At 45.3% G+C, this 18,566-nt stretch overlaps 1 protein-coding gene across 1 annotated transcript; it reads left to right on the forward strand.

Annotated features, from left to right (window-relative positions):
- The first annotated feature begins 936 nt into the window (after window positions 1–936).
- On the forward strand, window positions 937–18,291 carry LOC119440485 (adhesion G protein-coupled receptor E5-like). The gene is made up of 4 exons (XM_049662938.1): window positions 937–947; window positions 1,042–1,108; window positions 4,891–4,979; window positions 18,129–18,291. Exons 1-4 carry the CDS (start codon window positions 937–939, stop codon window positions 18,289–18,291), a joined length of 330 nt encoding a protein of 109 aa, XP_049518895.1.
- Window positions 18,292–18,566: the final 275 nt, after the last annotated feature.

The following is an 18,566-nucleotide window of genomic DNA, read 5'->3' on the forward strand; positions in this document are numbered from 1 at the left end:
CGAGCTACTTTCTACATATCTCCATCTTTCCACAGCAACCAACTTTTCACAAGACTACGTTGCATCGCTTGAGCTGGAAACTAAACGACAGAACACTAAATGCTGCTGCACTTCCCATTTGTCGCGAGTGTTAAGCACGCGTGTGAACAACGAATCGCGATAAGGCTGGCACTAACAGCACACCCTCTATTAGATGGCTGAAATAATATTGACGATGATTGTGTTCTTGCTGAAACGAAGTTTTTATGCCAACAACAACATTTAGCCTGCCAATATATTAGCCATATTCTTGCCAATATACTAGTCAAGATACCGCCAAAGCACTAACATGGAAGTCGCATTCGAAACGAAGATGCGGTGGTAGACAGGAATAAAAGAAGCGCTGTTCATGTCTCCGATCTGTGTCTTCGATAGTAGAAGTGAACCACCATCAACTTGTCCAACGTTCTGTACTACTGAAGTTCAGACTGATGAGAAAACAGTAGAGTACGAGATTCCTAGCCTTCATATATTTGATATTCCAGTAAAGCCTTTCGAATAGCCCGTTCGTCACCTTTGACTTAACCAGTAAACTTACAGAATCCCCCCAATGGCCAAGAAAAGGTATTTTATTACACCTGTTCCATGCATTTAACTTATTCCATAAGTTTCTATAGGTACGCTGGTGGGCTAGTTGCAAGTCCGGCAATCACGAGAAAGGCAATCACAAAGGAGTGCAGCATACAACTAGTCAAAACGAAAAGCGGAATACAAAAAAAAAAGAATTTGTTATTCATTTTTGAAAACATGCACTCACATGGCACTAAATATCAGGACAGAAAAAGAATGATGAAAACTTCTCGCGCTTTTGCTTCAATTGAGGCCTCGAAAAACCTAATTTGCGCATTACTACAATTCAAATCGGAAATTGCTGGGGTGTTAAAAAGGCTTCTTGTCATGCTCTACCGGTGAGTTTTTCCGAGTCAACCGAGTGTGCACCCCCCCCCCCCCCAACTAAAAAAGAAAAGCACATATCATGTTTGCTCGCTTATCTTTGCCCAGCTGCTGGCTCTCGAGGAACTATGGGGTGATATGGAGCTACGCTGGACCCGTTGCATTTGTTCTCACGGTGAGCATTGACGTCCGTTTCTTGTTTGGTGCTCATCACGCTGCGACACCGCAGTAACTCGTCTCGCAAGGGCGAGTGGACCTCGAGGTGAATATTCCGTGCGCAAAGATAAAAAACAACCACACATTTTCTTTATTTTCTTCATTACAGAGCGAAACGACGAATACTATAGAAGACATAGAAATGACAGGACCGTTAGCCCTCAAGTTACCGTTCTTCTAAACCCAATCTCTTTTTCCAGGGTTCTCTTTTGCACATTCTAATAATCACAGTGCACGGTCCGGTTGCTTCTGTGCCTCCGATAGTTTTCGTACTTTGCACTGTATAAATAAAGCACAAATAACAACTCGCCCATGGAAAGTTTTGCTTGTTTTCCTTCTTTCACGTTTGCTTTCTGCGACAAGGTGCGGGGTAAGGTCCACCAGAAAGGTTGGGAACAATACAGAAAGCGGTGTTGAAATGTTGAGACACAGAATACGAATCGGCCATTTTGGAATCTGCACCTCAATTTTCGCAGTACATTCCCCTGCCGGCACTAAGCAGGGGACATTGTTGAAAAAGTTCGCATACATTACTGCGATAAGCAGTGATGAGCTAGGTCTCAGGATAACCTGTAACATCATGGTTCGTTATAATATCACGCTCCAAGCCTCGGAAACGAAAAGAAAGCTTAGCGCGAATTTTCCCGCTTACAGGAGCACAAAGGTGAAACAGAGCACTGTCGCATTCATGTGAAGACCAATCTTGAGCAGTTCCTATGTAAACATTCGTTTGGGTGTGTGAATGGAAAGTCATATAAAGGGGTACATTGCAATGGAGCTGCTTAGCACAGTAATTTGCTGGTGCCTGCTGAGACTGTGTGAATAATTAGCTATATGCAAAGGAAAGCTTAAAGTATGGCATTATGGAAGAGAATGGTTCATTGTTGAAGAAGTCATGTGATGGCTTTTGTGTTTTTTGATGCAACTTACTTCCGTTAAAGTGATCCGATTGCGTTTCTTGGTGGCTTGCGCAGTAGCAGCGACCGTAGAAGTTCCGTTAGTGCTTCTTTTTATTTGGGTTGTTTTATCATGGTTATCCTGTTTACTTTCTTGAACATCAGTTTCAAGAGACCTACTGTGCAATCACAGAAAGTGCATACAGTGCTCTTCCTTTGTTACGTGTTCTCTTTTTATGCCATAATCGGAGTATCCAGGCATGTTTGCAAAGCTGCATTAATGCTGTATAGTGCGTCCATTTCACTTCTATGTTTCTTTACGAATTCTGCTATCCATTGTGTGGGATCTGGTGAAGAAAGATTTGCCAATCATTAAAATTACAACCAAATCATTTATTCATTCAACGCTCTCTGCACAATCTCTCTGCAACCTCAACTTTGTATTCATCCTACCTTTCGGCACATTTAACCAGCTACACAGCCTTCAGCAGGCCAATTCAGGTTATAAAATAAAAAAGAAAGCTTTTCGTCACGTTGTCCTGACCTTGTGCGCAGCACACAAGGGTCAGAGCGTCTTGAGGGGGGGAGCGAAACTCGCGGAACATCCTACAAAGCGTTGCGATAGGCACTCGCGTTATCAGCAAAGCTATGTGAATGCGTTCCGGAAACAAGGTGACAAATATCAGTCTCCAGTCTCAAGTTTTTTTTTTTTTTTTTTTTTTTTTTTTTGCTGGTGACAGCATTCGCGAGGGATATTCTCTAAAATCTAGCCAACAACCGAGGCCAGTTGCTCAAGCGTGAGAAATCAGTCACCGCGACAACCAGTCGTACTTAAAACAGGAATTCCGCATATATTCGCACCTGTAGGTAGCTCGCACCACGCAGAAATTCAACATTTCATCACGTAGTTGGCGAACTGTAGTATGTGGACTACGCGGCATGCTGTAGCCGTGCGAAATCAGGACAAAATGAGTTGACTGGAAGATGATTAGCGGTGTCTTTATATGCAGCATTTTGTTGATTCATTGCAGTATTTCACTCTACTGAACACGCATTTCTCACTAATAATAAGTGCTATAAAGCTTACAAAGTTTCAGTAATCGGAATTCTGCAATTCACGTACTTCTTGGTATATTCTTCAATTGTGGGGTAAGGTACATATTTCTGCACAGTCTAAAGTAACGTCAGACTATATTTCAGTCTTGAATGGTCGCCACTCACTAGTCCATACCCGCCGGGGTGGCTCAGTCAGCTAAGGCGTTGCGCTGCTGACCACGAGGTCGCGGGATCGAATCCCGGCCCCGGCGGCCGCATTTCAATGGAGGCGAAATGCAAAAACGCCCGTGTGCTTGCGTTGTAGTGCACGTTAAAGAACCCCAGGTGGTCGAAATTAATCCGGAGCCCTCCACTACGGCGTGCCTCATAATCAGAACTGGTTTTGGCACGTAAAACCCCAGAAAGAAGAAGAAGAAGACTCACTAGTCCAATGACTTATTTTTCACCAGGCAGTCTAGGTTGGGACACAGGGCTTTACCGGCAAATTGAGTGCACTGGCTTTGGTACTACGCTTTCTTCGGTTTGTCTTGAGCACAAAGAGCTTCTTTTCTTTTCTCTGCCTAATCTCCAACCGCCAAATAAACAGTTCGGCACGTGTATGCACCGTGAAGAAATTGCTGCTATCACAACTTTGCCAAAAACTGTGCAGAAAGCGGTGTATAACGCTTGGGTTAGCAGAGAATATTTTTGGAAGCCAAAACATTTCCCAGGAAAATTGAGTTCAACGGGACAGCAATATGTCTCCAGTTTAATCTTTCGCAGGCATCCGGCATTATAAAAAATGCATTTCGTCGTATCTCGTTCAAGCCGTATTATTCTAGGCGATCGCGTGTTGCAGGAGCACCATTATTTCCCGACTATGTCTTCACGTGCTATAAAATGCACCAGTTTAATGACAGATTAGTGACAAACTGCTACTGTGGAAGAGCTACCGAATCCCTGAAAGGGGCACTTTAACTTATTCTTTTTTTTTAAATCGCAGCGACTGGTCAAGCTACATTCTTAATCGCCACCAGTACACGCTTACCATCTGCGGTGAAGGCTAAGTGCAGATAGCGCTAATATATCGTTTTGAATAATACGCTTTTCACACATGTCGGAGTGAATCAACTGTGTCATTCTCGGTCCATAACAGGTGCATAACCGATTTCAAAGGTCTGAGGGCATAACCGCTGCAACCACGCTTTGTGCCATGTAATATTATTGTGATGACACATATACGCTCTCGTGTTGTCATGGGAAAACGCCGGTAACACTGAAGTTAGACTAAATATTCACTGAAACGCAGAAGTAATGTTTCATGCGAAAGAAATAGTCGCATATACACGTACACACACACGCACACACACGCACGCATGCATATCACGCACACAGACGGTAATTTATATGTCTTCGGCTAAAAACAGATCAAAGTTCACCAAAATTCCGCTTACCAGAAAAAAAAACACGAACACGCTGAACCTGGTGCATGAGAAGGGCTACAAAAGCAGCTCGTGTTGTTTACGTGACTAGTGAGAAAGGGAGCGCGCCAAGAGCCCAAAGTTGCCTTTACAAAACGTATGTTGCATGCATCCACTGGGAGCCTTATTAAAGGCGCGTAAAAACGTACTGCAATCTAAATGACTCCACAATTAGAGTATAATTTTGCCCAATTTGCGCACATCCTGTTTTCGTGCTAGACTCCTCATCCCGCTGTCTAAGCCAACAGCGTGTCTACCATGCTTGTTCGTTGCGACAGTTCTGGTAGGGCACTCTCAATCTTATTGCCGCATGCATCGCCGCGTTTCAGGTAAACTTCGCCGTGCTCGTGTTCACCATTCGCACCACGTGCCGCCTCTCGAAGCAGACGACGTCGAGAGCGCGTCTGGAAACCGCCAGGTAAGCGAATCCACGGGAAAGAAAGAAAAAAAGGCAAAGAAACAAACTAGCACGAGAACAGCTTAGCTGTGTGCTGCCGCACAGTTCACGCCGCACGGGTGTCAGACGGCGGCGGCCAAATATGCGTACTCCGCTTGTCTGCACGGAATGCCTCTTTATGCATAATCTTGGAGGCGAGCCGGCTCTGTTTATCTGTCCAAGAATACGCGTGCTTGCTGCAGGGTTTCCACGTCTGGTGCGGGAGAGATCAAGACAGAAACACGGTATACTGTGCTATAGGGCTGATACAACGTTTATTAAAATTGGTTGTCTGGAAATTTCACTGAGAACGCGTTCCTCATATGACAAGCTCTTTTTTTTTTTTTAAAGGGAATAGCGTTCTTAGCCTATTTCAGCCACTTTGGATATATATATCGGGTATCTTTGCGCCGCGCTTCAAGAAAAATAAATCCTTTTAAACTTATCTGATAAGGTCTGGAATTCAACGCGTCACATGGGTTCTCTAAGCACAGTAGTCGGAAGCTTTAGCGCTGCGCCGCGAATGCCCGCTGGTAGCGAGGAATTATGTCTGAGCGTTCGCCGCGCTGGCACACCGCGAATTTCGGAGGACCCGCAAAAGGAGGGCGTCTTCGTGCGAGCTTCATGGGCGCGCCGCTAGATGACGCCGCGTGTCTAGAGGGGAGCGCGACAGAGGAGCCCGGCTGCAGTACACTACTCATGCATGAAGCGTTTCGGTGGCTTTGCTGCATTGCTTGAATAATAATCGCTTTAATGTCGACAGTCATTCTGAGGTGGGTACTGCCGGAATTTTCTTTTGCCAATTGACTAAGAAAATGACAGTATTACCCATAATGTGACGAGTGATGCGATAGCGAACGAAATATCATGCTTAGTAAATCTTGCACGTCTTTCGTGTGGTATCGGTTTTAGCACGCAGAAGGGCGCGAGCAATCTCTTTTCGGGAAGGCGAAAGAGTAGGTTAAGCCTCTAGTCCGAGTAGTCTACGTTTGTGTAGGGGGTGCTGACTGGTGGGGAAGAAGCTGACACACAGCACTCCTTTTATCTCAAATTACTATCCTGAAGTTTCGGTGCTTGCCTTAGAGCACTGCACGGGCCAATTTTTGCGGCCCGGGCCCGGCCCGGGCCTGTTTTTACATTGGGCGGCCCGCCCGAGCCCGATCAAAACTTTTATGGCAAGACCCGGGCCCGGCCCGGGCCCGGAAATAATCTACGGTACCCGCCCGGCCCGGCCCGCCACCCCTTTACCTTAAGCCCGAGCCCGGCCCGAGCCCGCGTCAAAAAAACCCGAGCCCGGCCCGAGCCCGTGAAAAAACTCCTCTACGCGGCCCGGCCCGGCCCACGGGCCGGGCCGGGCCCGGGCTTTCGGGTAAGCCCGAGCCCGTGCAGTGCTCTACCTTGCCTACTGGCTTCGTTTGTATTGTTTCAGCTCGGCGATATTTTATCGGCAAGCTGTGGAGCATGGCGTCAGCCAGTCACTTTAGACGCCAACTGCAACCAAATTTTGGACCAGGTAAAAAGCGTAATTTATAATAACGTAGATATAGAGGAACCTCCGTGCAAAAATTTGACTTTTTAAATACGAACACGAGCATCACAAAAAGCTCGAAAAAATAGCTGCTTTTGACCCTGAAACTGAAAAGAGCACCGGCATTAACGCTGCTGGAAGTCACGCATGATCTAACGCGCGGCTCCTTGGTATCACCTCCGCCATCTCGGAGACCACACCACGGCGTAGCGTAGAGATTCCGCTGCTGCCACCACGTGATCTCATCGGTCTACACTACAGCGTGCTCTCATTGGCCTGAGTGTTTCTCCATGCCTGGTTACGCAATCCAGCCCAAGCGCCCGGCGGCCACGGTTGCTCGCGGGGGGCTGAAAAGCTCTGGCGCGGCGTGCTTGAAATTATGTCATAGCAACGCCACCAGGTGCCCACATCGTCTGTTTAGGTTCTGTTTAATGGTTGTTAACAAAAGGACTATACAATTACCAGCTCTACGGCTTTGCCAAGATTGGTTGAGTGATATTTGCAACTCTATTCTAGCAAATTTAGCTTAATCAAAAATTTAATTGCAGGTGGTGCTAAAGAGGCCAGGCACAATACTATTCTTGGCTTTTTTTTTTTCGTTTCTTTACTTTTTCTCTCCGCTGTTCTCTCCATCTTTCATTTCACCTTACCTTTCCCCCAGTGCGGTGTAGCAAACAAGAATCTTCTCCGGTTAACTTCCCTGCCTTTCCCACCTGTTTATCTCTCTTTTGCTGCGGCATTGACAAAGTGGCAGAGCGGCTGAGAGCCTAAAAACGACTTAGCGTGATGTATACACATTGCTACAGAGAAATCTACAGGCATTTTTTTTTGCGCCTAAAAAATTGGCAACGAGGGGCAACTGATCAAGAGGTGCTATCAGTCGCGCGAGATCGCGGGACCAAATCCCGGCCACGGTGGCCGCATTTCAAAGGGGGCGAAATGCAAAATCTCCCGTGTCCTGTGCATTGGGGGCACGTTAAAGATCCCCTGGTGGTCAAAATTAATCCGGAATCCCCCACTACGGCGTGCCTCATAATCAAATCCTGGTTTTGGCACGTCAAACCCCAGAATTCCATTCAAGTTCAGTGCTATCAGTCCCGTTGAAACTCGGTTAGGTCGTACATATAATTCTAGCTAATAATCACTTGACGAAAATGAAATTTAGAAGAGAAGGAAAGGCCGCAGCATTTCGGTCTAATATACGCGTCTTCGATAAACTATGCAGAGCCGTTAGAGAGAAAAAAAAGCATCATGTAGCACGTCATCTTCATGGGATACAATCAAATATCGGATGGCATGCCGACTCAAAATAAATGCTTATGAACGTACCGACTTATTAACGCATGAAACAGTGCTCTATAGTTTCAGGTACATTACAGAGGCGACTAATTCACAGAAGAAACTAGTGAGTGAGTGAGTGAGTGAGTGAGTGAGTGAGTGAGTGAGTGAGTGAGTGAGTGAGTGAGTGAGTGAGTGAGTGAGTGAGTGAGTGAGTGAGTGAGTGAGTGAGTGAGTGAGTGAGTGAGTGAGTGAGTGAGTGAGTGAGTGAGTGAGTGAGTGAGTGAGTGAGTGAGTGAGTGAGTGAGTGAGTGAATAGTCGAGGTTCTGTAAATTGGCATTTTCACATAAATCTGCGTACGCACATGACAAAAAGAGTTAGTTTAACGTTAGGTTGACACGGAAAAAGAAAACAAAATGATTCAACACCACGTATAGATCCTCTCTGCTCCAACCTGCATCCCGACACTAATGTCTTGCAAAAAATGAACACACGCACAGCAAAGACTGCTGCGGACGTAGGTAATGTGGAGGTGTAGCAGAATTGAATCACTCTGCTTGCTTTGTCAGCAATAAAGCGTTGCAGTGACTCGTGTGGGTGGTTGAAAGCTCTCAGACAAGCTTTGCGCTCGCTGTCCTTCTTCTGCACAAGTTCACGTGCCACGTAAGAACAGCGGTTATTCTTTATCGTCTCGGGAATGCTCATCTCCTTTTACGCTTCCCATAAAATAGCGCTGGGGTAGAAGCGAAACGACCTCAACGTCTCTGAGTTTTTCCTTTAAGAACGCCCGCCGCGCAATGCCACCTGCTCCGTCGATAAGCGGCGGCTATACAAACAGCTCGCCGGCTTTCGATATAATCTCAGCTGTATTTTGCGACATCAAAAGCGTTGTGAAGGCTAAAGCCGGCATACGCTTATCAAAGGTCATTATTGCGCAAGTATTCAAGAGTAGGAAACGGGCGCGATTCGCCCTGGGTCATGACAGCTATAGCGAATCCATGAGGTATTGCGGCACGAATTGCGAATTGGTCTTGCGAATGAGGAGTTGTGTCAATCAGGAACCGGCTAACGGCCACTGGTATATGTTGCAGAACACTTTATATTTTTGGTGGCCCATACCGGCGCGTTCATTCATTAATGCACTCGCAAATGCCCACTCACTGTCGTTCTGAAGCCGTGAGTGCGATTTCCCATGAATTGTGGAAGCTGTCAGTGGACGGCATTGTAAACATCAGCGCGTAATGATAAGTGTGTGTGAATTACAGCTAGTGTTAGCCGATATAAGTGTATATGCAAATGAATGCTTGTCAGTGCCAGTACCACGCCAATGACATCGTCACTGCCTTATTATGCCTCCAGATGTAGTCTCTACTATAGAACACGTACGCGCCCACTCTACGTCTCTAAGCGTCATTGCGAAGGCTCAAGTTGAAAGTGCGATCAGAGGGAAGCGAGAGTGAGTATAGAACTGTAGGAAAGAGTTGGTGAGTGAAATTCCGGCGAGCGTCACCTGATTTTACGCATAGCCCTTTCAGACGCCAATGAATTCTGTTGATTGAGAACTTACTTTCACCCCATGTCTTGAATATTCATAATCATAAAAATGATACACCTGCAGAATAGCTTAAGAATTTAACATTATTTAGTGAGTTTTGTCAAATTCACAGAATATGGACTTCATGTTTTTCGAAAACTCCCTACAGGAACATTACATATGACAACATCAACTATTTCATGTCTAGCACGTTGGAAAAGCAACCATCCTGGCACTTGAAAATTGTGCCTGAAGCAACACACTGAAAAACAATGGAATGAGTACACCCACTACATACAACGACATACTACACAACCGTCTACTTTACCACTCGTTTTACTAAAACACCTTGAACCCGTTATTCAAATTTGCAACATGATTCCAATCAGAACACTTTAAAGATGTATGCCACACATTTTAAGTACCATTCCTTTCATCAATTCTTTCGCTGTTGACGCACTTTCTTGACGAACACATTTGTGTACACAGCGCCTGAAAGGGATAGACAATTGTGGCAGCACCATATTGTGCGGTATATGCGTGAGAGGGTGGCTCTTCTTTCTGCTCTCTAAGATTCGCCGCCGTCGGCAACAAGCACGAACACAAGCAGCGGGCCAACCTTCGCAGTTGGCGGCAGTTCTTATCGGCTTTGAGCCGACTCGGTTTTTACTACGGGATCAGACGGCCATTTTCTGTGTTTTCCTGGCGAATAATAAAGGCGGGAAAACACAGCGCGCGGCTGGCGTTGTCGTTTACAGGCGCTCGTATCTTATCCATCGCTCGCGCTTTATCCATGCAAACAAAGGCAGCGCCCATGGACTGTGACTGTAGCTACCACAAAGGCCATCGGCCGTGCCATTCTGTATGTATTGACCCTTTTCGCGGCGATCCCATGGGCGCTGCCATGTTTGATCACGTGGTGGCGCGTCCATTGCTTGCCTGAACTGCCTCCGTTGCCACCGTGTTTATACCATGGATGTGTATGACGCCGGTGCGGCTTAACAGGCCTCTGTTTCGGGAGATATCGTAGAAGGTGACTGGGTGGACGACACGAAGGTTTGGTCACAGCTTCAAAGAACATGCAAAAGCGCTTTTGGAGCTGATTAAGCTATGTCCAAACGGCGCGAGCAGCGTATATGGTGCTTGTTCTAAAAGCGGGGTTAAATATGTGTTTTCCGAGCTATCAAAACTTTCCGCTCATGAATTGAATTAGAATTAGTGTGTTTTGCTCTTCGTTCTTTATTTGGCAAATATTTTGAAGCAGCTGCTTGTCATGTTTCTGAGTCATTAAAGTTCCTCGGTGCGGTCACTCTCCGATTATTTTCTGCCTAATCACTCATGGGTGCGCTCAGTTCCAATAAACGTCTTCTTTTTTTTTTAATTAAATGTATTTAAGGAGAGGTTGGTGCCTATATGTGGCGCCGGCTACTCCTCTTCTCTTGCATGATAGTTGTCCTCAGAATGTTGTCAAAACTCATATAACTCACAAAACTCACATAACACATGTACGAACGTTCATGTAGAAAATCCTAACTGAAATATAAATAAATGTTCGCACTACAAAAGAGTTCACATAACATAAATACTCACAAAACTGAAGTGTTCACACACAACACATGAGTTCACAAAGCATAAATGTTCTCAAAACCAAGTTCACAAAGATGATGTTGGGCACTTGCGAATTAGGTCCCTCTTGAATGCCGTGCTCTAATTACAACAGTCTTGTGCGCAGACACAAATGCCACATGAACACGAAGACACAGTAAACATGTAATCAAGAGTGCCTGCTAATAATAACAATACCAGCAATAACTAATATCCGACTCAGTATTCTTGTGATATTTTTGATTCCTGCAAAAATTGTACCAAGGCGCGCGCAGCGATGTTTTGTTGTTTTTCTGTAGGCCATGGACCCAAAATTTTTCCTATGGATAGTGGTCGTCTGTCCAAGCCACGTAGTTTTTCTGAAAGCTTCTTACGGGAAGCGTCATGTTTTTTACAGCGTAGAAGAAGGTGTTCTATGTCTTCTTCAGCCTCTCCACATGAGCATGTAGCACTATTAGTTTTTCTTATCCTATACAGGAAGCTTTTAGTATAGGCAGTGCCTACACGAAGCCTATGTACTGTTGTTTCAACCGATCGGTTAATTTTAAACGGAATATTGAATTCTATTCCGGGATCAATATTACATAATCGAGAGTTCTGCGCATCATTTATGAACCAAGTTTCCTTGGACAATTTACCGCATAGTTTGTTCAATAAACAACGCGCGTCACTCATTGTTAGAGGAACTAGTGATAATTCATTCTTTTGATGAGCCTCACGAGCCATTTGATCAGCCGTTACATTTCCTATGATTTCACAGTGACTTGGAATCCACTGGAAAGCTATGTCATGTTGCAGATCTTTCGCTGTGGCATATGTCTTCTGTTTTTCATATGCCAATGTGCTGTTTCTTTTTCTTAAGCTGATTTCATTTAGGCTCAGCAATGAGGGTTGCGAATCACTCAGAATTACCCAGCGAAGAGGTCCTGAATGCTGACATATGTAACGTAAAGCAGAAAGTATTGCGTAAAGTTCTGCCGTTGTGGACGTTGTAAATTGGCAAAGCTTATAAGATTTTTTCTCTTGGTATGTAGGTATATAAAACGCCGATGTAGAGCTTTGTTTCCAGCATGATCCATCGGTATATACGTGAATGCGATCTACGTAGTTAGTGTAAAGATGTGATACGGTTAATTGCTTTATCGCAACTACGGGCATATCACATTTACGACCTACTCCAGGAATTGAAGTGACTATTTCTGGAATTGTAAGTCGCCATGGGGGATGAGTTGCGCATGCAGGCCAGTATTCGTAAGCAGGTAGTAAGTTTTTGCACCGCCGTATTTCATCATGTATGCGTGCACCGGTTCTACCTTGAAGGTTTTGGCATAATGGATGATTAGCGTGTTGTGTTGCTAAACGAAAAAAGTGACGACAAGTTTCCGTAAATCTTATTGCATGAAAAGTTGGTTGGCGGGACTCAGCAATTACCAAAGCACTGGCAGATGCACGGGGAACACCAAGACATATGCGAAGGCTTCTGGCCATTAATCTTTGAACGGTTTCCTCTAGATTACGGGATATTCCATGTAGTACAGGAGCAGAGTATGCTATTCTTTGTCTAATGATCGCCGAGTGAATGCGTAATAAAGAAGAGGTTGAACTACCCCATCTCACTCCAACAAATCGACGAAGAATGTTGATTATAGGGAGTTGACTTTCTCCTCTAATGCTTTTATTTGGGGAGCCCATGATAACCGTCTGTCTATAATAATACCTAAGAACTTGTGTTGTCGCACAAGTTGCAAACGCTGAGAGTCTAGCACAAGTTGGAATCTCTTGAGGCACTTCCTTGTAAAAGGAAGTACAGCAGTTTTCTCAAGTGAAATAATCATACCTCTACTTTTCAAAAAATCATTAATCACTGTTATGCCAGCTTGTAACGTTTGCTGAACGGCTTGAGTACTCGTGTCAGAAGTCCATATGCACAAGTCGTCTGCATATAGTGAATAATTCAAGGTAGCAGGCAAGATATGGGGTAATTCAGCCATAACACAGTTAAATAAAAATGGACTGAGTACACTACCTTGTGGAACGCCTTGATTCACTTTATGCTCTGTGCTTTTGCCATCAGCAGTTTCAATATAGATTTTCCTGTCTCTTAAGAATTCCGCAATCCATCTCAGTGTTCGGCCAACTATGCCCAACTGAATTAACCCATGCAGTACGTGAGTGTGGCTGGCTGTGTCAAATGCACGCTTTATGTCTAGAAACACTGCAATGGTGACTCTTCCACAGCTCCTCTCGTGATCTACGTATGTAACAAGATCTAAAATTGCATCCATCGTACACCGGCGCCTGCGGAAGCCCGCCATATTTTCGGGCAGTGCGTTGGTGCATTCTGTCCACCATTGAAGCCTAGCATCAATCATCTTTTCCATAAGTTTACAAACGCAACTTGTCAGGCTTACAGGGCGGAAAGAATCTAACGATAAAGGAGTTTTACCCGGTTTTAGTATCGGAACTACTCGCGCAATTTTCCAAGAAGGAGGAAGACATTCCGATATCCATGCATCATTCAGTAATTTTAATAAAGTATTTGTGGCTACAGGACCCAAGTTTTTCAGGGCAGCATATGTGACCCCGTCAGGTCCAGCTGCTGTCCTCTGGCGACACGATACAAGTGCGTTCTTTAATTCTTCTAGTGAAAATGGTTGATCTAGGTCATGATGATCGCTTCTAATGGAAAAATTGATCGATGCTTTGACTTCTTCGACAGAATTACTGTATTCAGATGTGTTTACTGCTGCACTTGGGCGAGTAATAAGCTGACAAAACTCATTTGCTATAGTTGTTTCCGGTACTTTCTGGACTAAAGCTAGTGCTCTGAATGGCTGTTGGTGCGTTACTGGTCCACTTAAAGAGCGCAGAACATTCCATAATTTTGATTCAGGTGTAAAGGGAGTGAGTGAAGTGCAGAATTCCTGCCAGCGCTTTGTACCTAGTCGCTCTAGCTGCCGACCCATTCGATCATACACCTTTTGGCATTCTTGGTTATCTTCAAGAAGGCCTGTGCGTCGATATTTTCTCTCAGCTCTGCGTCGTATAGCTCTGAGCCTCTCATATTCAGAGTCTACACCAGCGTAACCATCAGGAATCTTAACAAATTTTGAACAAAGATTTAATTTGTCTGTTATAAGCGATAATAGACTGTCTGTATCACTGACAGCATCAGCTTGACTTGTAATGTGATATCGAAATGCCTGCCAATTTGTTATTTTTGCAGAGCGCCGATAAGTCAAAAATCGTAGTCTAGGATGCTGTATTAGGATAGGAAAGTGATCACTGCCTCTTGTTTCAATGTCTGTTCTCCATGTTGCTCCACATGCAATATCGTTTGAGCAGAGCGTTAGATCGAGGCAGCTGGAGTAATTAAAACGTCTTCTTGCTGCGCCCAAGGCTTGAAACGTAACTGTTTTGTAGATTGTAATGCCTTGTAGCAAAGATGTACTATGGCTAGTAACTCGCTTACTCTTGTGGACGTCACGCAACATTCAGCTTCGATCATTCGATCGCTGTCGATATAGCCTATATAGTGCGCATATATTGAAGTGTTCGCCCATTCACTTATCCTTGACACGTTGGCAATAGAGTGGGCGCAAGTTTCCGTGCTAGTCGCGGTAGATGTGTGTAGATACTGTGCGCGAAACTTGCTATGACAGGAAGCTGCGCTACTGCCTTTGTCATTGTTTAACGAGCGGTACTCACTTTTGATGACGTTCCGGGGCTGAAGCCCCCCCCCCCCCCCCCTTTTTTTTTGAAGGTTAGCGATGCAACGCTGGCGGATAAGCGCATTTGTGTATCCTCGAGGAGAGCCGTACATCTCGAAGTCCCAGTCACACGTACGGACAGTTGCAGCAGCGGTCCGCGAACTTGGCCACACAGATTCATTCCATTCCTGAATTTTCCGGTCGCTGTTTTTGCAGTCAACTACTGCACACGTCTTCAATCTACACGATTCAATACAGCATGATTGGAGCACAGCGCGTTAGCGAAAACTCAGTTGCATTTCCGACAGCTGATCGCACAGAAGCGAGGTATAGAAGCGGTAATGGTTTCGTATCCGTGCGCTGTCGCTGAGGCTACGTGCGCCGCGCCGCCCAAAAGCGCCATCTCGTTTTTCTATAACAAACTGCTCCGCGAAAAGGGTACACCGCGGCTCCTGTCAGATACACCGCGGCACCGCGGTGTACACCGCGGCTCCTGTCAGATCACCGAAGCAGCACGGGGCTGGGGGCCGCGGAACGTTATGGCGCTATATATAACGTAAAGTTATTCCAAACTGATTCTATTCCATTGCTCCAATCATGCCCTCCACGATTGGTCAAGCATTTTAGGTGCGAAGCAGTTTAGGGGCCCGGGCTGTCGGCGTCTCATGTGATGTCATGTCGTCCTGGTCAAGCACAAAAACAAGATCTGCCGAAAACTCGCGTCTCGGTCACTTGGTATATATACCAAAATTGGCATGGAAGGGTACGAATGTATGACAAACAGAACTGATAGGTCATGACATCAATAACATCACATGCTCGTCAGTTACGTCACGATTAACAATAATAAAATCACGTGTGGCGCATAAACCCGCATTGGATATGCGCGTATGAGCCAGGATATGCGGGAATTAGCAGAAACTTGTGAAAATCACTTCCGAAACGCCAGTCTGGTAACAGCGCAGGGAAAGAGAGGGCGCCACCACCCCAGAAGCGCTAGGGAGCCTACATGCGAGCGAAACAGCTTTAAAGGAAAACTGAGACATCCACCCAAATGTAGCAATTTGCTACAATGGAAACCCAACCGGGTTACTCGAAAGAAAGCCTTGCAGTTGAAGAAAAATTCGTCCTGGTCCGGGACTCGAACCCGGGACCACCGCCTTTCCGGGGCAGCCGCTCTACCATCTGAGCTAACCAGGCGGCTAGCAGATGGCAGGGCGAAGTCGAATTTTTCGACAACTCGAAGCAAAGGCAAGTGTATGACGTAATAGTTCAGCGGAAATCCGCTAGGTGGAGATAAGTAATTAAAGGAAAACTGAGACATCCACCCAAATGTAGCAATTTGCTACAATGTAAACCCAACCGGGTTCCTCGAAAGCGCTTGCATGTAGGCTCCCTAAGAAGCGCTCGATTCCCCCTCACTTGTGCAAGAATAGCACAAGAATAACATAAGGGAAACAGTGGCGCATCACTGATTCGCAGTTCCCCAGGTTCCACGTTAGTGGAGCTGCATTAGCGCTGGATTTGAAGTACACAAACGCAGAATTTGAGCAGGATTGAAGCTAAATTACGCGCAGCATTTGGGCAGGGTTTGAACTACACAACGCAGGATTTTTTTTCGGGCTACCCCCGCTTCACCTGTCTGTCACGCGACGTGATAAAACGCGACGTGTGTGTGTGTGTGTGTGTGTGTGTGTGTGTGTGTGTGTGTGTGTGTGTGTGTGTGTGTGTGTGTGTGTGTGTGTGTGTGTGTGTGTGTGTGTGTGTGTGTGTGTGTGTGTGTGTGTGTGTGTGTGTGTGTGTGTGTGTGTGTGTGCGTGTGCGTGTGCGTGTGCGTGCGTGCGTGCGTGCGTGCGTGCGTGCGTGCAAGTGAGACAGAAAAAAAAGAGGGAAAGCAGGGAGGTTAGCCAGTGTAAGTACAGGCTGGCTACCCTGTTCTGGAGAAAGGGCTGAAGTAAATTCAGGAAAGTGAGGGCCACATATTAGGAGGTTCCCTTTAGCACTGTACCGCGCTGAACATCGCTCTCATAAATGCCTCCTTTCAGTGATACCATGATATGTACACATGTATAATCATTTTTATTTCGGTCAACGTGCACTGTTATCTTGGAAGCACTGGGCTGATTATACGAGTGCTGCCTGGGTGTTGCACTCGATTTGGCTAAGGCGACGCACCACTTGTGCAACTCCAAGTGTAACCGTAAAGGTGCAACGAGATAAGGAAACATATTTGCGACATATTTGCGGGAAGCCATGGCATTTTGTGTGATGCAATTCCCGAGTTGCAATTATAACGGTTATAATAAAGCAAAATATTAAATAAAAGTTGAATTGGCCTTCCAAGTCTAATTTCTTGCCCTAGTAATGCTGCTTACTTGATTCATGAGCTTAACACCTGCTGAATATTTGTACTTTCTTTCAGTGCTGCTCTCTGAACTGGCCAATGTAAATACCACCGGAATAATTATTATCGGATGCACTTTGCCACATTGATCTACTGTATTTTCTATGTATTTCATGTACTTACTGCGTCTTTATGCAGTGTGTGTATAATGCTTATGTCTGCAACGTGTATAATGTGTACGCTGTAATGCGTACACACTACGTGCATATTTGCATTGGTTATTTGTGTGTGCGTTTGTTCATTGTGACATGCTGTTTGTGTTATACTGTAGGTAGCTGTGTCTTCATTATTTTCTACTGGAATAGATATCAACGACATTTAGGACACCATGCGTGTGGTCGTTCTCGTTCGGTTGCAAGACAGGCGAGAATTTCTCACAACTTTACAAGGACACGCCACTTTTCGTGCTTGAGACGTTGATAACTATTTGATATGTAATCATTTGTGTTGGTCTGTACTAAGATGGTATTTCATCGTAGCTGGTCATTAATGCTTACGTACAGAGTTTAGAACATCTAACAAATCCGCACTGGACATTTGACGAATGAGTAGGATGTGTGTTACAACACATAATTCGCATTAAGATTTCTTCTATTTATTCTACATCTATAAGTGCACCTTTACACGATTGATACTGCACATGAGTTTGTCGTTCGTGCACCTGTTGATCAAAAATTTACAAAACGTAGAGGTCTCCGCGTCCGAGCCTTCATCGTATAAATCCGCAGCTAATGTGGCTTGTATGTTCAGGAAATAGAGCACCGTTACGACGATGCTGCCTTACTGAGAATTCTATTTAATGAAAACGTCTCCGTCTACCGATGCACTTATTAATTTTTAATTGCCCTCCGCTGTGAATGAGACATTTGCAGCACGCCGCTCCCTCACAAGGACCTATGCAAAAATACTACAAAAATCTCACACCTCCTTACCATGACTTTAAGCGGCAGGCACTGTAATTAGAGGCCGAAGAAACCTGCTTTCGTAAGCCGGTGAAACTGGTGGCGATGTTTTTAACAGGTAATCTGCGTTATCATGATGTTGCTGCTACTTCGTCTGTGTTGCTTGCAGACGCTGGATTAGGACGACAGTGATAATGCTACCCCTTCTTGGACTCACCTGGCTGCCCGGATTCCTGATTCTCGACAGCAGGCCAGCCTCCTTAGTGGCGACGTACGTGTTTTGCATCCTGAACACGTCACAGGCGAGTACCGTGAAACGGAAGCTGAGATAAACGTAGTTGCGCATTCTAGTCTGTAGTGTTGCACGTCTTGTTTTATACCAAAGCACCGTCAGTTTCAAACCGTTTTTTTTTTCTACTACTGCGTGGCTTTATTGCTTGCCACTCGTTATCATCTAACTGCGAGTGTGCGGGCTGCTTTTGAGAACTCTGAAAGCACACACCTTCTTCTCTTGTATATTTTTATTGCCGACAGCTCACCTCACAAAGAGTAATAATGAACAAATAAAGGTAAAGGTAAGAAGGTCAAGAAGGGAGTTTTTCAAGAG

This window comes from Dermacentor silvarum, chromosome 2 (assembly GCF_013339745.2).
Source record: "Dermacentor silvarum isolate Dsil-2018 chromosome 2, BIME_Dsil_1.4, whole genome shotgun sequence".
Classification (NCBI taxonomy): domain Eukaryota; kingdom Metazoa; phylum Arthropoda; class Arachnida; order Ixodida; family Ixodidae; genus Dermacentor; species Dermacentor silvarum.

Coding starts and splice junctions, on each gene's coding strand:
- LOC119440485 (XM_049662938.1), top strand. Junction 1,109..4,890: donor CCGTTGCATTTGTTCTCACG/GTGAGCATTGAC, acceptor GCCGCGTTTCAG/GTAAACTTCGCCGTGCTCGT. Junction 4,980..18,128: donor GCGCGTCTGGAAACCGCCAG/GTAAGCGAATCC, acceptor TGTTGCTTGCAG/ACGCTGGATTAGGACGACAG.